We start from the raw sequence: 22,402 nt of genomic DNA on the forward strand, positions 1-22,402 counted from the left end.
TACCCTTCTCCGTCTTAAGCCTTCTTCGAAGTCCTTTCCACTTCCCCTAATCTACATCATTCCATCTCGATCTTCTGCTCACATCTTCCCTTATTCAGTGATCATCTAATATTTGGCAATGATATGTCGGTGTTTTTTGATCCTTGGATTTTTACTAAACTACTAGCTTGCTTATCTATTGAGACGAACTATGATTTAGTTCATGATAATCTAAGTCACTCAATTGAACTAAATATAATTTTTCTTAGTTGATTGCACGCCAGAAGGTGTCCGGGACCTTATGTTTCTCCAACAGATCTTCTTGGAATCCATTTGCATGAGGATTCTAACTATTCTAATTGCCGTGAAAGACTTGGCAAGATAAACTAAGCCAAGGTCCAAACGATTCACAATGAGTTATAGTTAGAGAGCTGTGTGATATTAAGAGGATGGATGTTATGGGTGTTGTGTAGGTAAGAGGATCCTCAATCCTGGATCTCACACTTCATTGGACAAGGTCTCCGCCTGATCCTGCTGATGTTAACGACCTTGAGGCCCTCATCGCCAAGTTAGAGACATATATGTGAGCAAGGATTGCCGAATCGGGCCGTACTGCCCGGTTCGGGCCAAACCGAGCCAACCCGGTCTATCAATGCTATCAATGCTCTCTAAATATTTTGGTCTATGAAAAAAATATTATTATAATATGTTAATAGTTGAAGATACCAGTTAACTTATGCATCTCACTTAAGTTAACTTACTTCTTCTAGACATAGGGTTGTGACTTCTAGATCAGGCTCCATCTTGTAAATCATATTACGTAGAGTGGCCAGAAGTTTGTTATCTATATCAATTTCAGGTACGGTGTACTGAAACCTCGGATTCAGGTAGTATGCTGCAGATAGAGTTCATCATTGTTTTAGTAAAATTATATAAGTACAGAAGTAGTCTAATTTTTAATGTTCTTGCTTACCTACTATATGCAAAATTATATTTTTAAATTTAAAAAATTATGTATAATTTAAAAATTAAAATTTTTTATGTGATTGTGTATCCATAAATTTATAACATATCATGAAATCATGCCAAAATCAAAAATTTTGGCATAATTTTTTCTTATTTTGCAAATTTCAAGGTATTTTTTGGCATCCAAAAAAAGAGAAAATGAGATTGAAAAGAGGAAACATACCTTATTTAGGGTTGGATCCTCCTTCAATCGTGCCGAATCAAAAACTTCTCAAGCCTTTGCAACTCTAAGTTTAAAACAAAAGGAAGAGAGAAGAGAGGGGGGCTAGTTTGGAACCAGTCCGTCTCGATGCGAACCGAACGATTCGCACTGGTTCGGCACAATTTCAGCCAATTCAGACCGAGTCCGTGTGGTTCACGACCGGTTCCGGCCGGTTCAGAGCGCCAGTTCTGAAAAAACTAGATGAACCGACCTGATCCCCCATCGAGTCGGCTCGGTACGGGCCGAACTGGACCATTCGGCCCGGTTCGGCCCGGTTTGGCAAACCATGCCCAGTTCGGCCCTGTTTGGCAAACCATGCTTCTAACTTTTAAATAAGAACTCGTTCTCTACCCTCCACCACAGCCACCGACAAAACACCCCCCGCCTCAGCACAAATGCCATTCATGTGCTCCTCGCGCACAAATAATCCTAGGAAAATTCTCAAGAGCGCCTGGGTTGGCCGGGTTCGGCAAATCATGCTTCCAACTTGGAAATAGGAACTCATGCTCTACCCCCCACCATAGCCACTGACAAAACGCCCCCCGCCCCTGCACAAATGCCATTCATGTGCTCCTCACGCACAAATAATCCTAGGGAAATTTTCAGGAGACAAATCTCAAATCTATCTTCTCGTACGATCTATTTCTCCTTAAACCGGATTGCATCAGCTTCCAACCTGAACTTCACTCCTGCAAACTGCATACGTTACAAAAATTCTTGAAAAATCGCAGCTGATTTAATTACCTCCATTTCCCATCACAAAGGCCATCTTTGTTCTCATTTCTTTGCTACGTTATCTGATGCTGGTAGCACTAGAAATGTTATGGCTACCAGGCTACCACTATATGACCTAAAACCTCCTGACAATTGTTTTTTCAAGAGGTCTTGAAAAATGTTAAAGTGGGGTATTTCTGGATACTCATTGTAAAACAAAGTGTGCTCATATCACATAACATTTCCAACATTATTAGTTTGTTGAGTTCCTGAGTATGCAATGAAAATCTTATGCCTGAGAGCATCATAATGACCTACCAAAGGACATATTCCATTCATCAAAAATTTGGGTCAGATTTCAGAATAACTAATACAATGGTATAATATATTTTTCACCCATCTTGGAACTTGGTGGAATTACTCGAGTTCTTTAGAATGATTGAACATGTTTAGCATTTTAGCTCTACTCAACCAACTTTTGAAAATGCTTATTTTACCCTTAGAATAAGTCGGCTATTTTTTCAGCGTTAGAAATTTAAAGTGGAATAAGTGGAGTAAAAGGAAACTTTATTTTACCATCAGAATAAACTAGTCCACCTTACTTTGGAATAAACTAGTATGCCTTATATAATAGAATAGTCTAGAGTTAGGTGGAAAAAGTAGCTCTACGCCTCTACTTACTTTCTAAAATGCTTATTTTACCCTTAGAATAAGTCGGCTACCTTTTTAGCATTTAGCAAGTTAAAGTGGAATAAGTGGAGAAAAGGAAACTTTATTGCATTTAACCCTCCTTTAACCTGCACCAAATATAGCCTTGATAGTTTACTTCACCAATCCTATAGCCTATATTCATTGCAAGGACACTTGATATGTTGATGTCAAGAAAAACATCTTCATGCAACCATGTAACTTTCACATAGCTCTGTACAGTCTTAAAAATATTATTCTTCATTTAATGACAACATAATTCAAAATATTCTTAACAAAATTTGGTTGTCTTCATTGACTAAAAATAAATCATAAAATAAACGTCCATTAGATGAAATTCATGCTCACTATCACAATTGGATATTCGCATTCATATGGACATATTTCAAGGAAGGTTTCGTGTAATACATTTTTTTATATCTGCATATGTTTTTGGTTGAGGCAGCATGTTTGCATAAATATTTGCTATATCCATTCACACACTATAGCTATGAAGTTGGTTTAGAAAAATGCATATATTCTTTTAAAGACAATAGATTGCAATTGTATATCTAATTAAAGCTTAGGTAAGGTTTAAATATTTGAAACGAGAGATTCATTGGAGTATGTTGCAACAGGCCTCTTACAATTGGTCAAATGCAAGGCAAGTTTCAAATGGTGGTTGTCCGTCACACTGGACATGCTATACAGGTTATCCATTTCTTCCTCCATTTCAAGTTTCAAGTTTAACTTGATTAAGGGAAGCATTGAAACAAAGTGTTTTGGTGATCTGGAAATAACAAAAATGCAGGTAAAATGAGGGAGAAAAAGGTATGAGCAGTTAAATGGGTATTTGTGCTCGGTAGAAGGATGAGGAGTTTGTGTTATCTAAAAAAAGGTTGTATGATCAGTAAAGATGTAAAAAGGGAGTGGGGAGTATGTTTGTGTATGTTCTGGGAAGGGGGTCTCCTCTGCTGGTGTTTAATGCTCCTAGTGTTTGGAGGAACTTGGGATGGTTACTTCCTTTACTGTTCATCAGTAGAGAGGGAAGCTTGACAGAAATAGTCATGTGGGTTTATGTGCTTCATTTCTTATATTAAACTGTTCATTTGAACTCAAGTGATCTCAAACTAGATCCCTATTCTTCTGGTAGAATATGTTAAGATTTTCAATGTTGTGGGAATTAGGTTAGTGGAATGTGATGATAGTGCATGATCACATATTATAGGGAGATTGGCAAAGGATGAGCAATTCTCATAGTAGTTCTTGAAGTTATTATGAAGATTCCCAAGATGGTGCTTTGTGACTTTGATACCATGTAATCTTAGAGCAAAGTGTCAGAAGATAGCAATAATGTACTAGATACAGTAATGAGAGGTAGTGATCCAATAATGCACTCACAACAATCCATAGGCCCCATATGCAACAATTGATGCATGGAGTGTTCATAAGTGGAAGTACATAGTGTGCATGAGCATGTGTCATGCAAAGCTCACAGAATTTGCTTAGATCTTTGTTTCTCCTCTTCACTTAAACTTTGTTTATTGCAGGAAGATGTCCCCAAGGAATTTGCTTCACTTATATTGAATTTTATCTCTCGCAATCGCATAGGCCCTCATGGTGTTGAGGTTAATATCTTTCCTCTTATTAAGTCGTTTGAGATTGATCTGTTTGTAAGATCACTTATTCATGATAACCGTGTTGAAGATATCTGGAAGTTTGTTTCATATGTTTGGTATGCCAACTCCTTTTTTTTTAGTAAAAAAGTGACATGTCATTGACCATATAAATTTTTTCTCTGGTTCATTTTATGCTTAACTATAATATGCACTTAAAATAATTTATTTACAGGAAAGTCGGTTGCTGTTTGGTTATGAAAAAGAAAGGGGTTTGCCTATGATGACAGTTTAAAACCTTAATTAACTATGCTGTACTCATATTTGAAACTTGTTTTAAATGGCGATTATAAATCTTGCCAGATTCCATTCTTCCTGGCATTATCCTGTAACCCTGTTAAACATTTTTGTATTTTTGCCAGTACAGCTGTGAACCCATTTTTGAATACTTTTCTTGGGTCATTTAAAATTCATTTTAGGTGCTATATCTTTATTTAAGGTACTCCTAGCTGTAGGATGAAATGCTTCTGCCAAAGTTATATACTGCATTAGTGAAACCCTGTTCGTTTTGAAGTGGAAATGGATTATAGAATTCTTTGGAAAATCATTTTGAGTTTTGACACTTGGCTTGAGGATATGCCTCTGAACATAACAATTTCAGAGACCTTTTGAAGGAGGGCTTTCACATTGAAACTACAAGATCTTGGGGAACTATATGGGTGTCAAATACAACATAGCATGGGTTGCTTCTCTGAGTAGAAAAGTAGGAGAACAAGAGTAGAGGACTATGCCCTTGTTTGAGCACGGAATGTCATTCCAAGGTTAAATAAATACCATGCTACATTATGATGCAAGTCATTACTGACCCAAATTGTGGGGCTTTTCCATAGGGAATTGCAAAGATAGACCAGCTTGGCATAATATGATTGTACCTTATCCCAGTTTCTATGTTCTATTCCTAGATTCTCCACAGCTCTTAAACCTGACATGATTTCAAAATATAACATTAGATTGTTACATATTTATTATTTTATCTCTCATTTTCACTATTCTTAACGTTCAACGACAAACCTTATATCTGTAAGGAGTTGATTCAACAATCAAGTTATGATTTTCAGAATTTTAAATTGTTTTGTGATGGTGCTCATCTTTTTTATCTCTACAATGAACATTTGAAATCAGTAGTTAGGATGTACATGCATATGCACATGTTAATACTAAAGTAATTGTTGATAATCTTTTTATCTTTATAAGAAGGAAATATTATGGCTGAATGTCCAAAATGATATCTAATTTAAAATTTAGAAATTCAGCGATACGTTGATTTTTGCATTGAAGCCTAGTAGATATTACCAGTTTCATCATCATTCATGAAAAGTCGGTCTTGGTTGAGGCGATTGAAGTGGCTACTATGGAGACATGATGGTCACATTCCCATAATCCTAGTTATAATCCCTCCCAAGGACCATAGCTATAATCCCTGTTTTAATAAGATGGTCTGATTTTAGCCTTGCTCTTGATTGCTTGCTGTGGCAACCAACATGTATGCGAGAGCAGACAGTGCAATAACATGATGTATTGAACTATTGATTGCAAGGATTGGTACTAAACATATCTGTCATACAAATACAGCAGGACTCTATATATCTTAACATTATAATACATGGTGTTGTGGTTCAAATTTGGCCCGAGGGTGACCACACCGGGGGAGTCGAGGGAGTTGCCAGCTGGGGCGAAGAAAGGGGAGCCACCTCCTGCGCAACGGTGTACCTACACAAAGCCTCACTGGTGGTTCCGGTGAGGCCCTTCGACGCTCAAGTTAGAATGGATCTTAGTTGGTCCAAAAGTCTCCGTAATGTTACATGATGGAGCTATTTATAGTCATCGTAAAGGTGTCCAGGTGGCGGAGATATGGCCCGTCCTCATCATGGGAGGAGATGGGTTTTAGACAGATGGCGCATAGCTGGAGCTTACTTGAGGTGCACGGCGTAGGCCATTCCTGTGAATGGTAAGGCATCGATGAGTGTGACGGGGTATGGCTGGCGCAGCATGGCGTTGTCCTTGGCTGTCGTTGGCCAGCAAACAAAGCATGGCGCGGTAGCATTGTAATGTACGGCCACGTAGGTGGGCGTGGACTTGCACGTGGATGCGGCCATGGGCGAGGTCAAGCTCGATGAGAGATCGCATCATATATTTGGCGAGGTCGGCTTGGCAGATGTTGAGGTCAGCCTAGCATTCCTGATTTCGAGGTTTTCTAGGTTAGGTTCCCCGAGCTCGAGGATTGGGGCGCGTTGTTAGATGGGGCGCTCCGAACTTGGCCGGAGTGTATCGTCGAATATAAGGGCACCCAAGGTTCGGCCAGGGCGCATCGGCAAATATAAGGGCGCCTCGAACTCGGTCGAGGCGCGTCGGCGAATATAAGGGGTGCCCTGAACTCGGTCAAGGCGCGTCGGCGAATATAAGGGGTGCCCTGAACTCGGTCGGGGCGCGTCGACGAATAGACCTGTGGTCGAAGGAGCTCTTGGGCTTGCAGCTGATACAGTAGGGCGTTCCGAGCTCGGGCCCGGGACGTCATTATAAGCGTCATAAGAGGTTGCCACAAGTCGTAGCAGTGAAGAGGTCCGGCCGAGGTCAACTGAACCCTCGGCGGAGTCCGAGATCGGGCTGGTTCCGAATGCGACCGAGGTCCTGCTGGTCGGTGTTGTGGTCTGTCCAGCTGGGATGGGACGATCCCTTGCCCTGGGCAGGATGATCCATTTTGCCCCCATCACATGGTATAAGGCAATTTTTCAAATGGTTGGGACAAAGAACATGTTGTTATATTCCTTTTTGCAAGCTCTTAAGAGTGGGAACCAATCAGGTGAGCTAACATCTTTTGGCAGAACATGCTGTTATATTCCAAGGTCCATAAATTTTTAAAATCGTTATAATTCGGGTAGTTGACAATTTTGTCGATTATGCTATAGTGCCTCTAGTATGAAATAGTGGCATTGTGGATGCCCAAGAAAATAATAAACACTTTAGTCGGCGAACTTGCAAACTCTTGGCATGCAGGTAAGAGGTACTCTTTGCCATGCTTTGGTATGATATTTTGGGAAGCCATTACACAATATCTGTGAACTATATTATCCACAGATTTAACCTGTGTAATATGGATTCAACTTATCTGTTGCATATGGGTCTCATTAGCAGAATCTGATTTGAGTTTCATAAAAATTTTCGAACCATGAATCCACTGACCAGTTGAACGGAATAATGTGACACATATGGCATACGTACTTTTTTCTATAAAATCAACACTGATCAATCTATAGAGACTTGGGGGTTTATATAAGTTTTCGAAGTTTGAACTATATCAACTTTGTATATCTATTTATTCATTTTTAATCTGTTTTTCCTTGGGTCCACACTTTTCAGCTTTATTTATACAAATTCAGAAGGTTTTATTGATATGCCATGATGACTTTGATTTATTTCTAGGGAAACATGTTATAAGTTCCTACAACTTTCACAGTTTCTCAATATCGCTAAACAATACGAATCACTTTGTTGATCACTTCTTTGTACATTTAAAAGATTTCAATTGCTCAAAAATCTAGGAAAATAACTTTAAAAAATCATGGGATTGCTTCACATGTAACCTCTTAAAATTTGCTTTTTTTAAAAAAAATCTACAATTTAATATCCAAGAAACTTGGCTTGTCAATAAATGTTACTTGTTTTATGTTTACCCCATTTATACTTTTATAGACTCGTATTGCGATCGACTTCTTTCCACCATATGCATGACTTGCTGAATTCTTGTGAGATGTATTCAAAGAGCCATTACAATTAATATAAGTTAGCATTCAAAACCGCATAATTTGTGGGAAAGCCTCTAGAAACTTGTACAATAGCATGGTGTTCCTTGTCGAGGTTTGGAAAGGTGGTTTACTTTCTGGTCTTGGCAATTAGGGGTGCAACTGGGGAATGGGATGCTGAATATGATCTGGCTACTATGATCTAGATGACCCCTAACTGCAAATAGGCAGATTGGCAAATTGTGAAAATCAAATTATATATATGTATGTATGTGTGTGTGTGTGTGTATATATATATATATACACATATGTGTGTACATATATGTATATATACATATGTGTGTACATATATGTGCGTCTATATATATATATATATATATATATATATATATATATATATATGCATTCCTAAGGCATATGCCTCCAATTAGCAACTTTCTGCTTGTACCATGCACTTGGATCTGGAACCACAGAGCAGCTTTGGTCCATTTTGCTTTGAATGTGGTGGTGGTATCAATTCTGTCGGTTCATTGGGCTAATGTTAGTTCTATTTGATTGATAATATACCTTATCATTTTAGCAGTGATTGCATGAATTGTTGATTTGATCATGATATTTCTTTGAATGTGACACTTTGTGCTCTTCTGCAGATACCAGGCCTCATCCGACGACCACAGTAATAGAAGACGAGACTTTAAGTTTTTCACCAGAGATAACATCACTGAGTTACAAATTTTCACAGGGCAGTTGTTTGTGAACATCGTTCCATATAAAAAGCTTTATCAGAGATGTACAATGCAACAAAAAGGCTTTGGCTTCAATTTCTTTACGCTCATGGTGCTGTGATTAAGCCCTGTAAAGAATCTGTCACTACTTACCGCCCCCGGCATTGGCTTCTGCTTGCAGAACTTATTAGGAGTTTTCTGAATTTATATATCATAAATCCCGGATTTGTAGGAAACACTTGCCGAATCCAGAGACTGAAAACTCGAAGAACCTATGAGAAGGTATATGTGTATTTTGACAGATCAATTACATCTTATGATGCTAAATATGCTAATAATGCATAACCACGGCAATTTGACATCGCCAAGGTATGGTCACCAGACAGCCGGAGGATTCCGAGATCAATGGTTACCTATTTTCTCAGTTATTTGGGTAGCAAAATTATAGTGTTCAACTCAGCTCTATCAACCTTTCCCTTGGACCAAATCATGCAGCCAGCCAACCAACTCGTATGAGGGTTAAAGTCCTGCAGCCACCTAATCCTAATTGGCCATCATCCACCATGAAAAAATGCACAAAAGTACACGACTATGTCCTCGGCTGGTCTCACCTTTGTCACTTGGGGCAAGAGGTCAGGAATTCGATTCCGGTTTAAATGTATTACACCTTTTCGCCCTTAAAAAATGAAATCCAGACTGTTTTAAGATTCAACCGTCCGAATCTGTATCATCCTAGAGACAGCATAGCATGCCGCCACCAACTTAAAAGGAAAAAGTGCACCAGAAGAAGATCCATCCACAAATTCATGGGGCGACCAAAAAATTGTTTAAGATATTGCTGAGAATGTTATTACAAAGGTACTGCACGAGTACATCTTGCACAAAACAATGCCTCGGCAAGAGGCACAAATAATAGTAACCCCAAACAAAAATATACCATATCCCTGGCTTTCCCGCTCGGATTGGATATCAGATATTTTATTAGCCAATAGATTTCCCACCCAAACATGATTTATGATGATGTGGATTCCTTGAGATAAGCAATCAGATCTGCACGCTCTTGAGGCTTCTTCAGACCAGGGAAAACCATCTTTGTACCAGGAATATACTGCACATAAAAGGGGGAGTCCGTGAGTTGTATTTTAACCTTTTCGAAAAGCTCAGAGAGCTGGAAAGATAAGTCAGGCAAATGATTAAAAAATGTTAAACCAAAATTGAAGTAGGCAATCAGGGCTCCTTTCTAGTATTGAAAAAAGATCACCCTTCAAGAGAGCGCGGTTTAAAAAGACATGCCTTCTATGCCCCACAAACTGCTCCACCATGATCGTAGTGTTTGGTTATATACATCTCCAGGAAGATTGGGAGTGCATGCTTTTACAGTGTTAATTACATATAAAATTTTAATTGGCTTCCACTAAAAAATGTTGACATATCCCACACCATGTCTTCTGACTCTTACCAAGCAATGCAGCATTTAATTATGGCATTTATGTTCTTTAGGAATCGGACAAACCCCAAGCTTACTTGAATGTTTTGTTAGTGTTTTATACATAATATACTATGTGAAGCATTATATCTTTCATAACGAGCTCTCAAAGTAATCTTACCTTAGCTAGAAACATATGTAATTACTTCACAAATACAGGCACGTGTGCATACCATGTGAAGCGTTATATCTTTCATAACGAGCTCTCAAAGTAATCATACATTAGCTAGAAACATGTGTAATTACTTCATAAATACATGCACATGTGTGCAAAATCATCCACCAAAATGGCATGCCAATTTATGATGGCCCCGTTACCCTTTATATCTTTCCTTGAACAAACAATTACAAGGCCATGAAATCTATAACCCACCCAAATGTAGTAAATGACCCCTTGTTAATCCCGGCCATTTTGAGGGCCCACAAATATAATATGACTCAGATTTAGACAAAGTGAATCCCCCAACATGACATAAATATTCCCAGGCATGATCTTATATATACAGGCCACTTGCCTAACAATAAAAACACAAGAACAAAGATTTGCAGAATCATCAAGAAAAGGCACAGAAATGGCTGCCAATAGTAATTTATTCGCTGAATCAAATCAGCACACGAGATGCGTTGCAGACCATATTGAAGAATTAAATCAATTCAAACAACATACATGGATTTCAGAGCAAGAGAAAAAAGTTGGTAATGAAATGTTGAACGTAACTGGCAACGAACCACATTAAAAAAGAAAAGCTACACAATTATTATTAGTGGAAAAGTGGTATGTTGCACAAGGCACTGCATATCTAACCAAAAAAAAAACACATTCAGGTTCCACTTTATCAGTACTATGAACCTAAACAACCAACCATCTCAATCATCTGACAAGCATAATTAAAAACTCAAATTAGCCACTCAATCTTAATCAAGTCTCCTAAATTTCATTTTGAGGTTAGGGACAAACCTCATAATAGTCAATCATACCCAGCAACATCATCACACCCTATAACTCTTCAGAAAAGCACTAAAAAAATTCGTGCTTACGCATTATATTACGTCATATGTATAGTTTTGATTTTAGGTTACTGACATACCTTCTTAGGATTAAGTAGGTAGTCATATAAAGTTGATTCCTCCCATATCACAGCCATGTTCTTGTTCGCAGTAGAGTAAGAATAACCGGGGGTGGTACCGGATTGCCTCCCAAAAAGACCATTCAAGTTAGGACCTACAAATATTGATGAACTTTGGTCAAATTTCTAAGCACATTTCTGATTTATTAGACGGTAAACATATTGGAAAAATAATTATAAGACAAAAGGATACAAATGGTACAATTAATGAAGAGATAAAATATTAAACAGAAATTATGCCATGCACTAAATTATTCATTTCCATCAAAGCAACAAAGATTTGTCGAACACAGCTATTATCAAGCATATGCACACTTATGATACTACTACAGGGAAACCTTCACGTGCAAAATTGAAGCACGAGCTTGTTCGACTATATACACAAGTAAACTAATATCTGCCGATTAGGGAACTCTCTAGCTACAGGCGCCATACAATATCCTGAGTGAAAAAAAAAATCTTTCCATCTCACTTGGTTTCCCCTTCTTCTGCTTCCTCAGTCAAATTTGCACGCTTAATGGTATCTTTCACATCCACATACAAGACATCAGGTGGAAGTTGCCACTGAGATCCAAATAAGGAAATGATACCAGGAAACATCATTCTGGATATAAACTAAATCATGTATTACGGTTTACCTCTATACCACTACAAGCAAACCACATAATATCAACAGCATTAACAAACTCTATAGAGTGATATGCGATTCAGTTTTAAAAGAAAGCTCGTAAATAAATCAATACAACCATTACGTTTAAAGAAGCATCACCAGAATCGCCAAATCCATACACTATACAATGAAAATAATAGGACCAATGCAGTGAATAAAACAAAAAAAGATCGAATAGATCACAAGATGGTCGGACCACTACATAATCATAACCGAACCAGCATATTGCACATAGCTCCTGATCGCTTAGATTAGCTGAGGAAGAAAGCATCAATTCGGACAATCAAATGAGACAACGGAATATTTAAAAAAACAAACCAAAAAACATCGATCGATCCTATGAGTTTTACATTATCCAAAAACATAGAAGAAAATGGAATGACTCGAAAGAAGAGCGAACAGAATCTCGAAACAAACATGGATCAATATTGCAAGTTCATGAATTTTTCTCAAAACTCATGAAAATGATGTCAATCTCAAGAGTAATCAGTGGACATTGAAGCAGCAATATATCAATATATTACAACCGACAGCAACCATCAGAAACTACGAGTTCTCAATTAACCAAGAACCAAGGAAAACGATATGAATCTCAAGAGAATTCGACAAAACCTTGAAACAAAGGTAGATCAAAGAAAATCGAATATAAAAATAAAAAATAAAAGCATCGACATTGGAAAAAACAAACCCGAGAGAGACCCGAAAAAAAGAAACTATGCCTTCAAATAAAGAAGAGAACATATATCGGACAGGGAGATCTAACCTTGCTTGTGACCGGCTCCTTTCTCCACGGTGTGGCACTGAGCGCACTTCATCTTGAAGATCTTCTCCCCGGATTTCTGATTGCCGGGCGGAGCCTCCGCGAACGTCGCCATTTCTCTCAAGAATGCCTCGGATAAATCGATCTAGGGTTAGGGTTTCCTCTCCTCCCTAACAAAGACGGCGAGATGACCGATTCCGAAAGGAAGAAGCCCTCGATCCGGGGCCGGCGGCACGATTCCTTAAATAGCCACGCGTTATGAACCTAATGACTGAAATGCCCCTCGAGCTTTTGCTCCCGTTTTATGAGTCGAATGTAGGGAATTAGAAGATTTAGTTGGGGGTATTTTTCGAGATTGATGACGAGCCTAGAAGCCCTGGTGGAGAAGAGGGCCGTGTGGTTGGTAGATACAAGGAGCTGGCTCTTATAGATGCAATATTGACCGTTTGATCCATGAAACCACATGATAAGCCCGCCTGATGCTTACCGGCGCGTTTGGTTCGCGGAAAAAGAAGGGAAAAAAGTGTGGTCAACAAAAAAGTAATGAGATGCATCTTGTTTCGTTGGAGTTTTCAAAAAAGAGAAATGGAAAAATTGTATTTCCATGGGAATATGATTTGCACATTTCATCGAAAAGTTTTTCCCATGAGGCAGGAATCACTCCATATTTATTTTTTTTCAAAATGCCCCTTCAGCATTAAAGAGACATTAAAAACCTAATTTTTATTAAGGGTATAATAGGAATTACACATAACTTTTCCAGGAAAGTGGATGGTCAACCAAACATAAGCACTCTGAAAATTCGTCATTTTCCCATGTTTAACCAAACATACCAAAAGTACATTTCCAGGCATTCTCTTTCTACGAATCTTCTTCCCAGGTATCATATTCCTAGGAGGAAAAATGCTTCCCGCGAACCAAACGAGTCTTACGTGTTTGGTGCGGTCGGACTGGAAGAACTTTAAAGAGCTAAGGCCGGAAGAACTTTTAGAAGTAGAGCTTTCTTAAATATAGCTTTTATAAAAACCCATTTGATATTTGGTGACTATATTTTTAAAGTAATGTGGCACTTTAACATGCGTTAAACAAACTGAAAATGTACTTTTGGTATAACAAAATAATCATAAAGAACATTACATATTATTATCCAACAGAGTATAATAAAATATAATATATATTAATACATAAATATATGATATAGTATAATATTACTATAATATAATATAATATTATTATAATATAGTAATATAATATTGTATACTATAGCATAATAATTTAATATAATATTAAATTATTTAATATAACATATCAATGTTGTTAGGATCCCATGCATGCTGCAGAAAATATCAGAAATATTCAATGCACAGCGAAAAGGCATGCGCGAGATCCCATTCATCACATGAACGTATTTTAAAACCGTCGTTTGTAGATAGATTAGGATTAAATACTTTTAAACCATTTTATAAGAAGATCATATCTTCATCTTGTGCGGGTAGATGATCACCGCAAACTGATGATCGTGGTATTTGATGGAGATTCGATTGAAGCCGCACACTCGTCCGACCTCTACAGGTATCCACACGAGGCAGAGGACCGATCGAAACTTTCGTATCTCCCCGGGGTGCTAGTTTCCTTGCAAAGATGGCTTTTGATGGCTGAAATCCTCTCCTTTGAATCAACTCTTGATTGCCTTGAGAGGAGAAAGAAGAAGGAAGAGCCAAGGAAGAAGATCTAAAGGCCCTTTTGCAGCCTTTTCTTTTTCCTTGCTGTGGAACCAAAAGGAGGAAGGAGGAGGCCACGCCAAAGCTTCCTTTTCCCTTCTCTTCTTGCGGCTGAAAGGAGGAATGAGAGGGGGTGGTGTGCTGCCGAAATGCCGAAGGAAAGCATGGAGAGGAGGGGCCGAAATCCCTCCTCCTTTTGAACTCCAAAGGGATAAAGATGAGCTCCTATTTTTTAGGAGCTCATCTTTATCCTCTTAGATGGCTAGCTAGGAGGGGCGTAGGCCCCTCCTTTTTCTTCCACGCAAAGCCCAAAGGGAGGGGCGTACGCCCCTCCCTCTTATCCATTTAAATCAGCCCCCACTTAATCAAATTAAGTGGGGAGGATTGGGTCTAATGCATGGGTCCAATCCTATTCAAAATAGGATTAAGTGCACCTCTTTTCCTTTCCTTTCAAATCCTAATCTAATTAGGATTTAATTGAACTATGACTCAATTGAACTCTTCAATCCTAATCTAATTAGGAGTCATTAGATTAATTAGATTAAAATTAATTAGGACTTAAGAACTCCTAATCTAATTAGGACAACTCAAATTTCAATCCTAATCCAATTAGGACTTTAGAAATCCTACTCCAAGTAGGACTCTAATTTTAATTTGAAATCCTAATCCAATTAGAACTCTAAGAATCCTACTCTAAGTAGGACTCACGATCAAGTCCAATTAATTAAATTAAATTGCAATCCAATTGCAATTATTCCTTCTTCAACTCACTAACTTTTAGTGGGTTAACCAATTATCAATCAAATTGATTATTTGTGATTCCCAATCACAATTCAACCATCGAATCGGTCAATACCTCTAATGTGTGTGACCCCATAAATTCTATTCTGTCTGGTAGTGAGATATATTGCGATCTCTATCACAATATCATTGAAAACTCCTTTCAATGGGTTGAAACAATTCCAACTCAACTCACCAGGGATCATCGACCATCAAGATGGTCCCTGTGAGTCTCACCATCCACCAGTGACACCTAGCAGCATGTAGTGGCTACCCAGCAGAATGAAATGATGAACCTTTGTTGGGAATTGTATCCTAAATGTCAATCGTCAGCATATTGATGATTGAATTTTGTAAATGAATTGATAAATTAATAAAGTATTATTTGGCATTATTCATCATTTCATCTTCAAATGAACTCTTATATGATGAAGTCCTTAGGACTTATGTTATGATAAAGGAGGATTTATCTTTGAGTCCTTAAACTTGTTCGCGACCAAATGATATGTTGTTACTAGGACGACAACATTATCGAGATTAGGTCGTTGTGTGACATATACGTTGGTTGTCCTCTTAACCAAGGAGTGTGGAGACACTGGTATGCCATACAGGTGAAGTGTAGGAGTACATTTCACTGAACGTGACCAATTCCGGAACGCTCTACTGTCGAGAGATGTTCCGAGTGGATATGGATATAAGTTTGGCCCTCTGACCTGAGATCGCAACCTGTGACTAGCAAGCAACTCACTGTACTTTGGTACCGGACTACCTGAATTTCTAATTCAGTGACGGAAGGTCACTGGGTGCAATCAAGTACTTGCGTAGTCAGTTGTGAGTCGAGATGGAATTGACCCCTCCTGCAAACAGGAGATAATGTCTTGTGATTAATTTAGCAAAACCTTGGCCAGGATAATCTCAGTGAGGAGTCACGGGATATCTAAAGTTAATCACATAATGGATGTACTAATTATAGGGTTGACAGTGAGCTCTAAGTCATCCTGGCATTAGGAGTCAAAGGGATTGAATTATACAGTAACCATAGTTCAGGGTTCCAGAATATTTGCTTCGCATATATTTGGCCTATTCGGACGTCGGGTACCATTGCTAGATGGTCACATCGATTAGTGTAGGAAGTCGTTCCTATACTACCGGCTTAGGTTCAAACCTATGAGGTCACACGCATAGAAGATTCCTGATTGATCAAGAAGGCTGATGAATGATTAAGAATCATTCGGGGGTAATTTGGTCAATTCGATTGACAAATTATCTTATAAAATAATTAAAGTAATTATCAGAGGATTAATTAGTAATTAGATTGCTAATGAACTCAATTGGATTGAGTAATTAGACTAAGGATGAGCCAAATTGAATTAGATTCAATTCTGGGCTCAATCAGGGTTTTTGACCTGATTGGATTAGGTCTGAATCAAGAGGACTTAGGTTGACCAAATTAAATTAGATTAAATTTGTGCTTAATTAGGGATTGACCTAATTGGATTAGGTTCAACCCATGGTAATTGAATCATTCTAATTGTTAGGATTTAATTAAATTAAATGGGTTTGATCTGAAACTATTCGGATCTTGAAATCCACTTGTCACATATCCATGCATGGCGCCATAAATTGATTTTTAATATGATTAAAAATTAATTTAATTTATTTAATGGTGCCATGGGACACTTGGCAACATCAGGGACCTCTTTCATCATTAGATGGGTCGAAATGGAGAGATAAATTCATGAAAAGAATTGGATAAGATCAAATTCTCTCTCTTCATGACATATGCCATCCTTATCTTTATCTCACTTCTAATTAAGGTTGAATTTCGAATTTAATCACCACAAAATCACCACGTGACCCTCTAATCTGATTAGGGGCATGGGAATTTCGAAATTGAAAGAGGGAAGTGGCAACATGATGAATGGTTTAGATTAGATCAAGCTTCATCATGTAATGGCACATGAACTTGAATTTTGAATTCAAAATTCAAAACCCCACAAAATCCTCCACAAATATGGGATGGTTGGCATGAAGTTAGGTAGGAGAGCAACATTAAAAGGACCTCCATCATCTGGTGGTCGAATTCAAGGAAAAAAGAGAGAAAAAGAAGAAGAAAAAAGGAAAAAGAAAAGAGAGGAACCCTAGTTCATGCATGGAAAAATTCTGCATTCAATCTAGCTGACTTCTTCCTCCTCTAAGTCCATCGCGCCATTAGTGTTAGGGGTCCCTGATAAGAGTCTTTAGATCAGATCTAAGTCCTCTTCAATCCCTTTAAACCTTTCCTCCAAGTTCTTCCAAGAAGGCGGATCAAAAGTTGATAGTGTTTGGAAGATCAAATTTCAGCCTCAAGAAATTCTGCGCAAGCTAGCACTTCCGCAGGATTGGATCTCTTCAGGAACTTCGCGTGGACTTTTCGTAGAGGCCATTCGTGTGCGTGGCTGCGAAGTCGAGGATCAGATCCACAAGTTTCATCCATCATAAAAGGTATTAATCCTACATTAATCTTTTATTATGGTGTCAAGATCTAGGTCTGATTCCCCGAGGTTTTACCCTCTTTTGGGGCTCCTCACGGAGATATCTCCAGAATCCATTCAATGGATATTCGGAGATTAATCGGAATAGAGTTCTTAAGTTTCAGATCTGATAGTTAATCATGCATGAAAGTTTTAGCATAATTGTTTAAACGATTCCGGCATAATCCTATGTGTTCTTAAGGTGCTGATTTCTAGATTTGATCTTGTAAGCATGCATGAATTAAATTGTTTGATTCGATTTTTCTGCTGCGTTTTAAAACTTAAAAAGAACTACGTATGGCTTGATCCCCCTTATGAAGGGGTACGTAGGCAACCCGATCAGGTTCAGCCATGGTTTTAAAAAAAAAAAAAAACCGCATGCTTAACACCGAAGAACCTAGGATTCACTTTCAGTGGTATCAGAGCAAAGGTCCAAGAGTTGTGACCGATCTCCGGAAACTCTCACGCGTGATCATGTGACGAAGCGTGGCTCTCCGTCCGGAGGCGTATAGAGATGCGTGCTCTGATAGGTATACATGGGTGTCACCCTATTTTTAATAGGACCGAACCCATGTAGGAGTGGAGACTCCCCCCATCAGTGGTATCAGAGCCAGGTTCATGTTTAAACTTTTATGTTTTAATTCTTGTAATTAAATCTGAAATCATGAGCATGCTTAGATTAGATCTAAAGTATTTTTTATGATTGATTTAATTGCTGATTATGCATGATTAACTAGATCTGAAATTTTGAATGCATATGATGCATGTTTGTGTTAAGATTTGTAACATAAATAAATCTGAAATCATAATATTGTTTAGATTAGATCTAAATAAAATTTATGATTCATATGATCTCTGATTTTAATGAACAAATCAGATCTGAAAATAAAAGTGAAAAAACAAATACATAAGATGTATGTTGTTTGTATTAATTCATGTTGTTATGTATATGTGATGCATGAACATTAAATATAATGACTTAAACATGAATTTAATCTGATTACATGTGATTAATTACAAAAACTCAGATCTGAAAATATGTTTTAAGAACTGAAAGATTGTAATTAATATGTAATTAAAAAAAAATATGCAATGATCAAAACTTTCATAAGTCTAAACTTAATTGAGAATTAAGTGTTATGAAATAGAATTGTAACTCAATTAATTGACATTGCATAATTCTTTGGGCATATGGGTTAGCTTGAATCAAGTTCCTAGGATTGGGTTAGACCTAAGGTTAGAATCATACATGGACAAATAGAATTAATTGATCAAATCTAATTAAGTAGTAACTAGATTAGGTCAAGAAAATTCTAGATCAATTTACAATAGTTGTAGATGGATCAAGTCCATGTCTTTGATTAGACCAAGATGGAACTTGATTTAGGCTCAGAGGTGTAGCCCGAGTCATTTGAGTAATCAAATCGAAATTGATTAACCAGTCGGTGTCTAAGGTAAGTTTGGCAGTTTTGACCGGTGGTTTTTAATTGGGAGCTACTCGCACTGATTCGTCTTTGCCGAGTTAATGGCATATCCCTTCCACCGATCTCACTTACCTGGCCGACATGGTCAATCACATTTTGATTGGATCACTTAATGATTCGAGTTAGCCCATGCCTATAAGGAAAATCAGTTTGACTGATTTAGGTGTCTCCTTAACCGGTTTGAGTCTAATCTGATTTGGTGAAGTCAGTGGGAGAAATTAGACTAACCGGATCTTCTCATCTATCCTAATTATGAAATCCTCCAAAATTATTAGGTCCTTAAAATGAAATGGTTATGGGGATAACTAGGTCATAGCCTTCCATTAAGTTGGGTGATAATGGGTCCAATGTTTTGATAATTATTGGAGGCGCGACACGCCTGGTACTTATCAAGCATTGGAATTGTCATTCAATATATGATGAGTTAAGTGTACCTTCAATAGGCGGTCAGGTGAGCCGAGCCACACTCGGGCTTGGTCGTCTATTAGTTGATTAGACTTAACCCTATCATTTAATGGTTGGACCTGACTAGGGTATTCGGTGGAGGCGCCACACGCCTACCGAAGAACCTAGGGCAAAATTATCACTAGAAGTTGCTTGGTGAAGCAACTGGTTTAGAACCTACCAATAGGTGCATATGGGTTAGCCGAGCCACACTCGGGCCTATATGCGATCTATTGGGTTCTAGTGCCCACTAAAGAATTAGGAGTAATTTTTCGAATTGGAGGTAGAGGCTACCAATTTGTATAAAATAGTGGGAGTATCTTTAGACTAAAGTCCAAGTCTACTGTGTTTAGTCAATTCATATACTAATAGCCAAATTTTCTTTTATGTAGAAATGGCCACAAGTTTGTCACTTCGCTCATTATTGGATAATGACAAGTTGACTAGTCCCAACTTCAATAATTGGTATAGAAAGCTGAAAACTCAGCATAGTCAGACCAAAAGGATTAAGGATGACCAAAGTCAGGCAGAATGCTTCTATTGTAAGAAGCAGGGGCATTGGAAGAGGAATTGTCCTCAGTACCTTACCTCACTTGACCCGAACAGGCTAAGCAAGAGAAAAGGGCAATCAGTTGCTGATCAAGGTATTTATATGATAACACCTTGTAATTTCTCTATATGTGATAATTCAACCTGGGTATTAGATACTGGAAGTCCGTTTAATATATGCAATTCATTGCAAGGACTTCAGGTCAATGAGAGATTTGAAAACAGCGAGAGATTCCTGAATGTTGGAGATGGAAGATCTGTTCCAGTTCTAGCTTTAGGAAATCTCAAACTTGTTTTCAATTCTCATGTAGTTGTCTTGAGTGATTGTCACTATTGTCCTGCATTCTTATTGAATGTAATTTCCGTAGGCCTTTTGGCCATGAACGGTTATGAAATTTCAATAAAGAAATATTCTTGTGATATCATTATGAATGGTGTTACTGTAATGAATGGACAATTGAGCAATGGCATCTACTTGTTATCACAACTTGTTAATGTAATGTACACGTCAAGTAAGCGTCCTAGAATAGATAATGTCACGGATGTCTACCTTTGGCATCATAGGCTAGGTCATATTAACAAGAACAGGATGAACAGGTTAAGTAAAGAGGGAATCCTCAATGTTAATGATTGTGAATCATTGACAACCTGTGAGTCATGTCTTCTTGGTAAGATGACCAAATCACCTTTTACCGGAAAAGGTGAACGAGCCAGTGATTTATTGACCCTTGTACATTCTGATGTATGTGGGCCAATAAGCACAGATGCTAGAGGTGGGTATTCATATTTCATTACATTTACAGACGACCTTTCTAGGTATGGTTATGTCTATTTAATGAGACATAAATCTGAAGCATTTGAAATGTTCAAATTGTATCGTAATGAAGTAGAAAAACAAACTGGAAAGAGTATTAAAACTCTTCGATCAGATCGAGGAGGCGAATACCTTTCCAATGAGTTTTTGACATATTTAGGAGAGAATGGGATTCTCTCCCAATGGACTCCTCCTGGTACACCACAGTATAACGGTGTATCAGAAAGAAGAAATCGAACTCTGTTAGACATGGTTCGATCCATGATGGGGTTTGCAAGTCTGCCCATATCCTTTTGGGGATATGCACTTGAGTCAGCCTGCTACATTCTAAATAAGGTTCCAAGTAAGTCTGTAAATAAAACACCACATGAGATGTGGACTGGACGTAAGCCAATGCTGTCTCACCTTAGGGTTTGGGGGTGTCCAGCATATGTCAAACGTTTGAAGACAGACAAACTTGAACCCAAGTCTGACAAATGTTTCTTTGTTGGTTATCCTAAAGAAACTAAAGGATATTACTTCTACTTTGCTGAAGAACAAAAGTTATTCGTAAGCAATAGAGCTGTTTTCTTAGAGAAAGAATTCCTTAGTGAAGGAACTAAAAGCTCTAATGTTGAGCTTAGGGAAGTTCAACATGTAGAAGATCCGACACCATCTACTGAACTAGTTGAGTCAGATTTGATTAGATCAGATCCAGAACCCATCTTAGATGCACCATTAAGGCGATCAGGTAGAGTACCACGTCAGCCGGACAGATACTACGGTTTCTTGGTCCAGGACGGGGATCCTGTCGAACTTGATGAAAACAATGAGGATCCGATCACCTATATGGATGCTATGCAGAGGCATGACTCTGATGCATGGCTTGGAGCCATGCAATCCGAAATGGAATCCATGAAGGTCAATGATGTATGGACATTAGTTGACCCACCCGAAGGGATTAAACCCATAGGGTGTAAGTGGATTTTCAAAAGAAAACGGGGCGCAGACGGAAAAGTAGAGACCTATAAAACCCGTCTGGTTGCCAAGGGATATCGTCAACGTTATGGTATTGACTATGACGAGACGTTTTCTCCTGTGGCAATGCTCAAATCCATTCGGATTATGCTTGCGATAGCAGCACACTTAGATTATGAAATCTGGCAGATGGATGTTAAAACCGCTTTTCTAAATGGAGATTTAGAAGAAGAGGTGTATATGATGCAACCTGAAGGTTTTATATCTGCAGATGAGTCTAAGGTGTGCAAGCTTCAAAAATCCATTTATGGATTAAAGCAAGCTTCACGGAGTTGGAACATACGATTT

General features: G+C 38.2%; 2 protein-coding genes across 3 annotated transcripts in view; one reads left to right on the forward strand and one right to left on the reverse strand.

Annotated features, from left to right (window-relative positions):
* The window catches only part of LOC103704776 (protein phosphatase methylesterase 1-like), a 32,289-nt gene extending 23,172 nt beyond the window's left edge, over window positions 1–9,117 (forward strand). For both annotated transcript variants that reach the window (XM_026803725.2, XM_008788201.4), the window contains exons 11-13: window positions 3,247–3,319; window positions 4,159–4,236; window positions 8,675–9,117. In XM_026803725.2, the coding sequence (XP_026659526.2) occupies window positions 3,247–3,319; window positions 4,159–4,236; window positions 8,675–8,704 (181 nt within the window). In that variant the 3' untranslated portion in view covers window positions 8,705–9,117. The remainder of the gene's footprint in view (window positions 1–3,246; window positions 3,320–4,158; window positions 4,237–8,674) is intronic.
* Window positions 9,118–9,558: 441 nt separating this feature from the next.
* Window positions 9,559–13,174, reverse strand: LOC103704775 (cytochrome c-like). Its single transcript, XM_008788199.3, has 3 exons — window positions 12,796–13,174; window positions 11,324–11,457; window positions 9,559–9,857 (listed from the first exon to the last, which is right to left on the reverse strand). Exons 1-3 carry the CDS (start codon window positions 12,905–12,907, stop codon window positions 9,762–9,764), a joined length of 342 nt encoding a protein of 113 aa, XP_008786421.1. The 5' UTR covers window positions 12,908–13,174; the 3' UTR covers window positions 9,559–9,761.
* Between the last annotated feature and the right edge of the window lie 9,228 nt (window positions 13,175–22,402).

Source organism: Phoenix dactylifera, chromosome 14 (genome assembly GCF_009389715.1).
Source record: "Phoenix dactylifera cultivar Barhee BC4 chromosome 14, palm_55x_up_171113_PBpolish2nd_filt_p, whole genome shotgun sequence".
Lineage (NCBI taxonomy): Eukaryota > Viridiplantae > Streptophyta > Magnoliopsida > Arecales > Arecaceae > Phoenix > Phoenix dactylifera.

Excerpts from the sequence above, each read along its gene's own strand:
- LOC103704775 (XM_008788199.3), bottom strand. The coding sequence starts at position 12,907 with ATGGCGACGTTCGCGGAGGCTCCGCCCGGCAATCAGAAATCCGGGGAG. Across the intron at positions 11,458-12,795 it reads AGGAGCCGGTCACAAGCAAG|GTCCTAACTTGAATGGTCTT; the intron begins GTTAGATCTCCC and ends CAATATTTGTAG. Across the intron at positions 9,858-11,323 it reads ACCTACTTAATCCTAAGAAG|TATATTCCTGGTACAAAGAT; the intron begins GTATGTCAGTAA and ends TTTTATGTGCAG.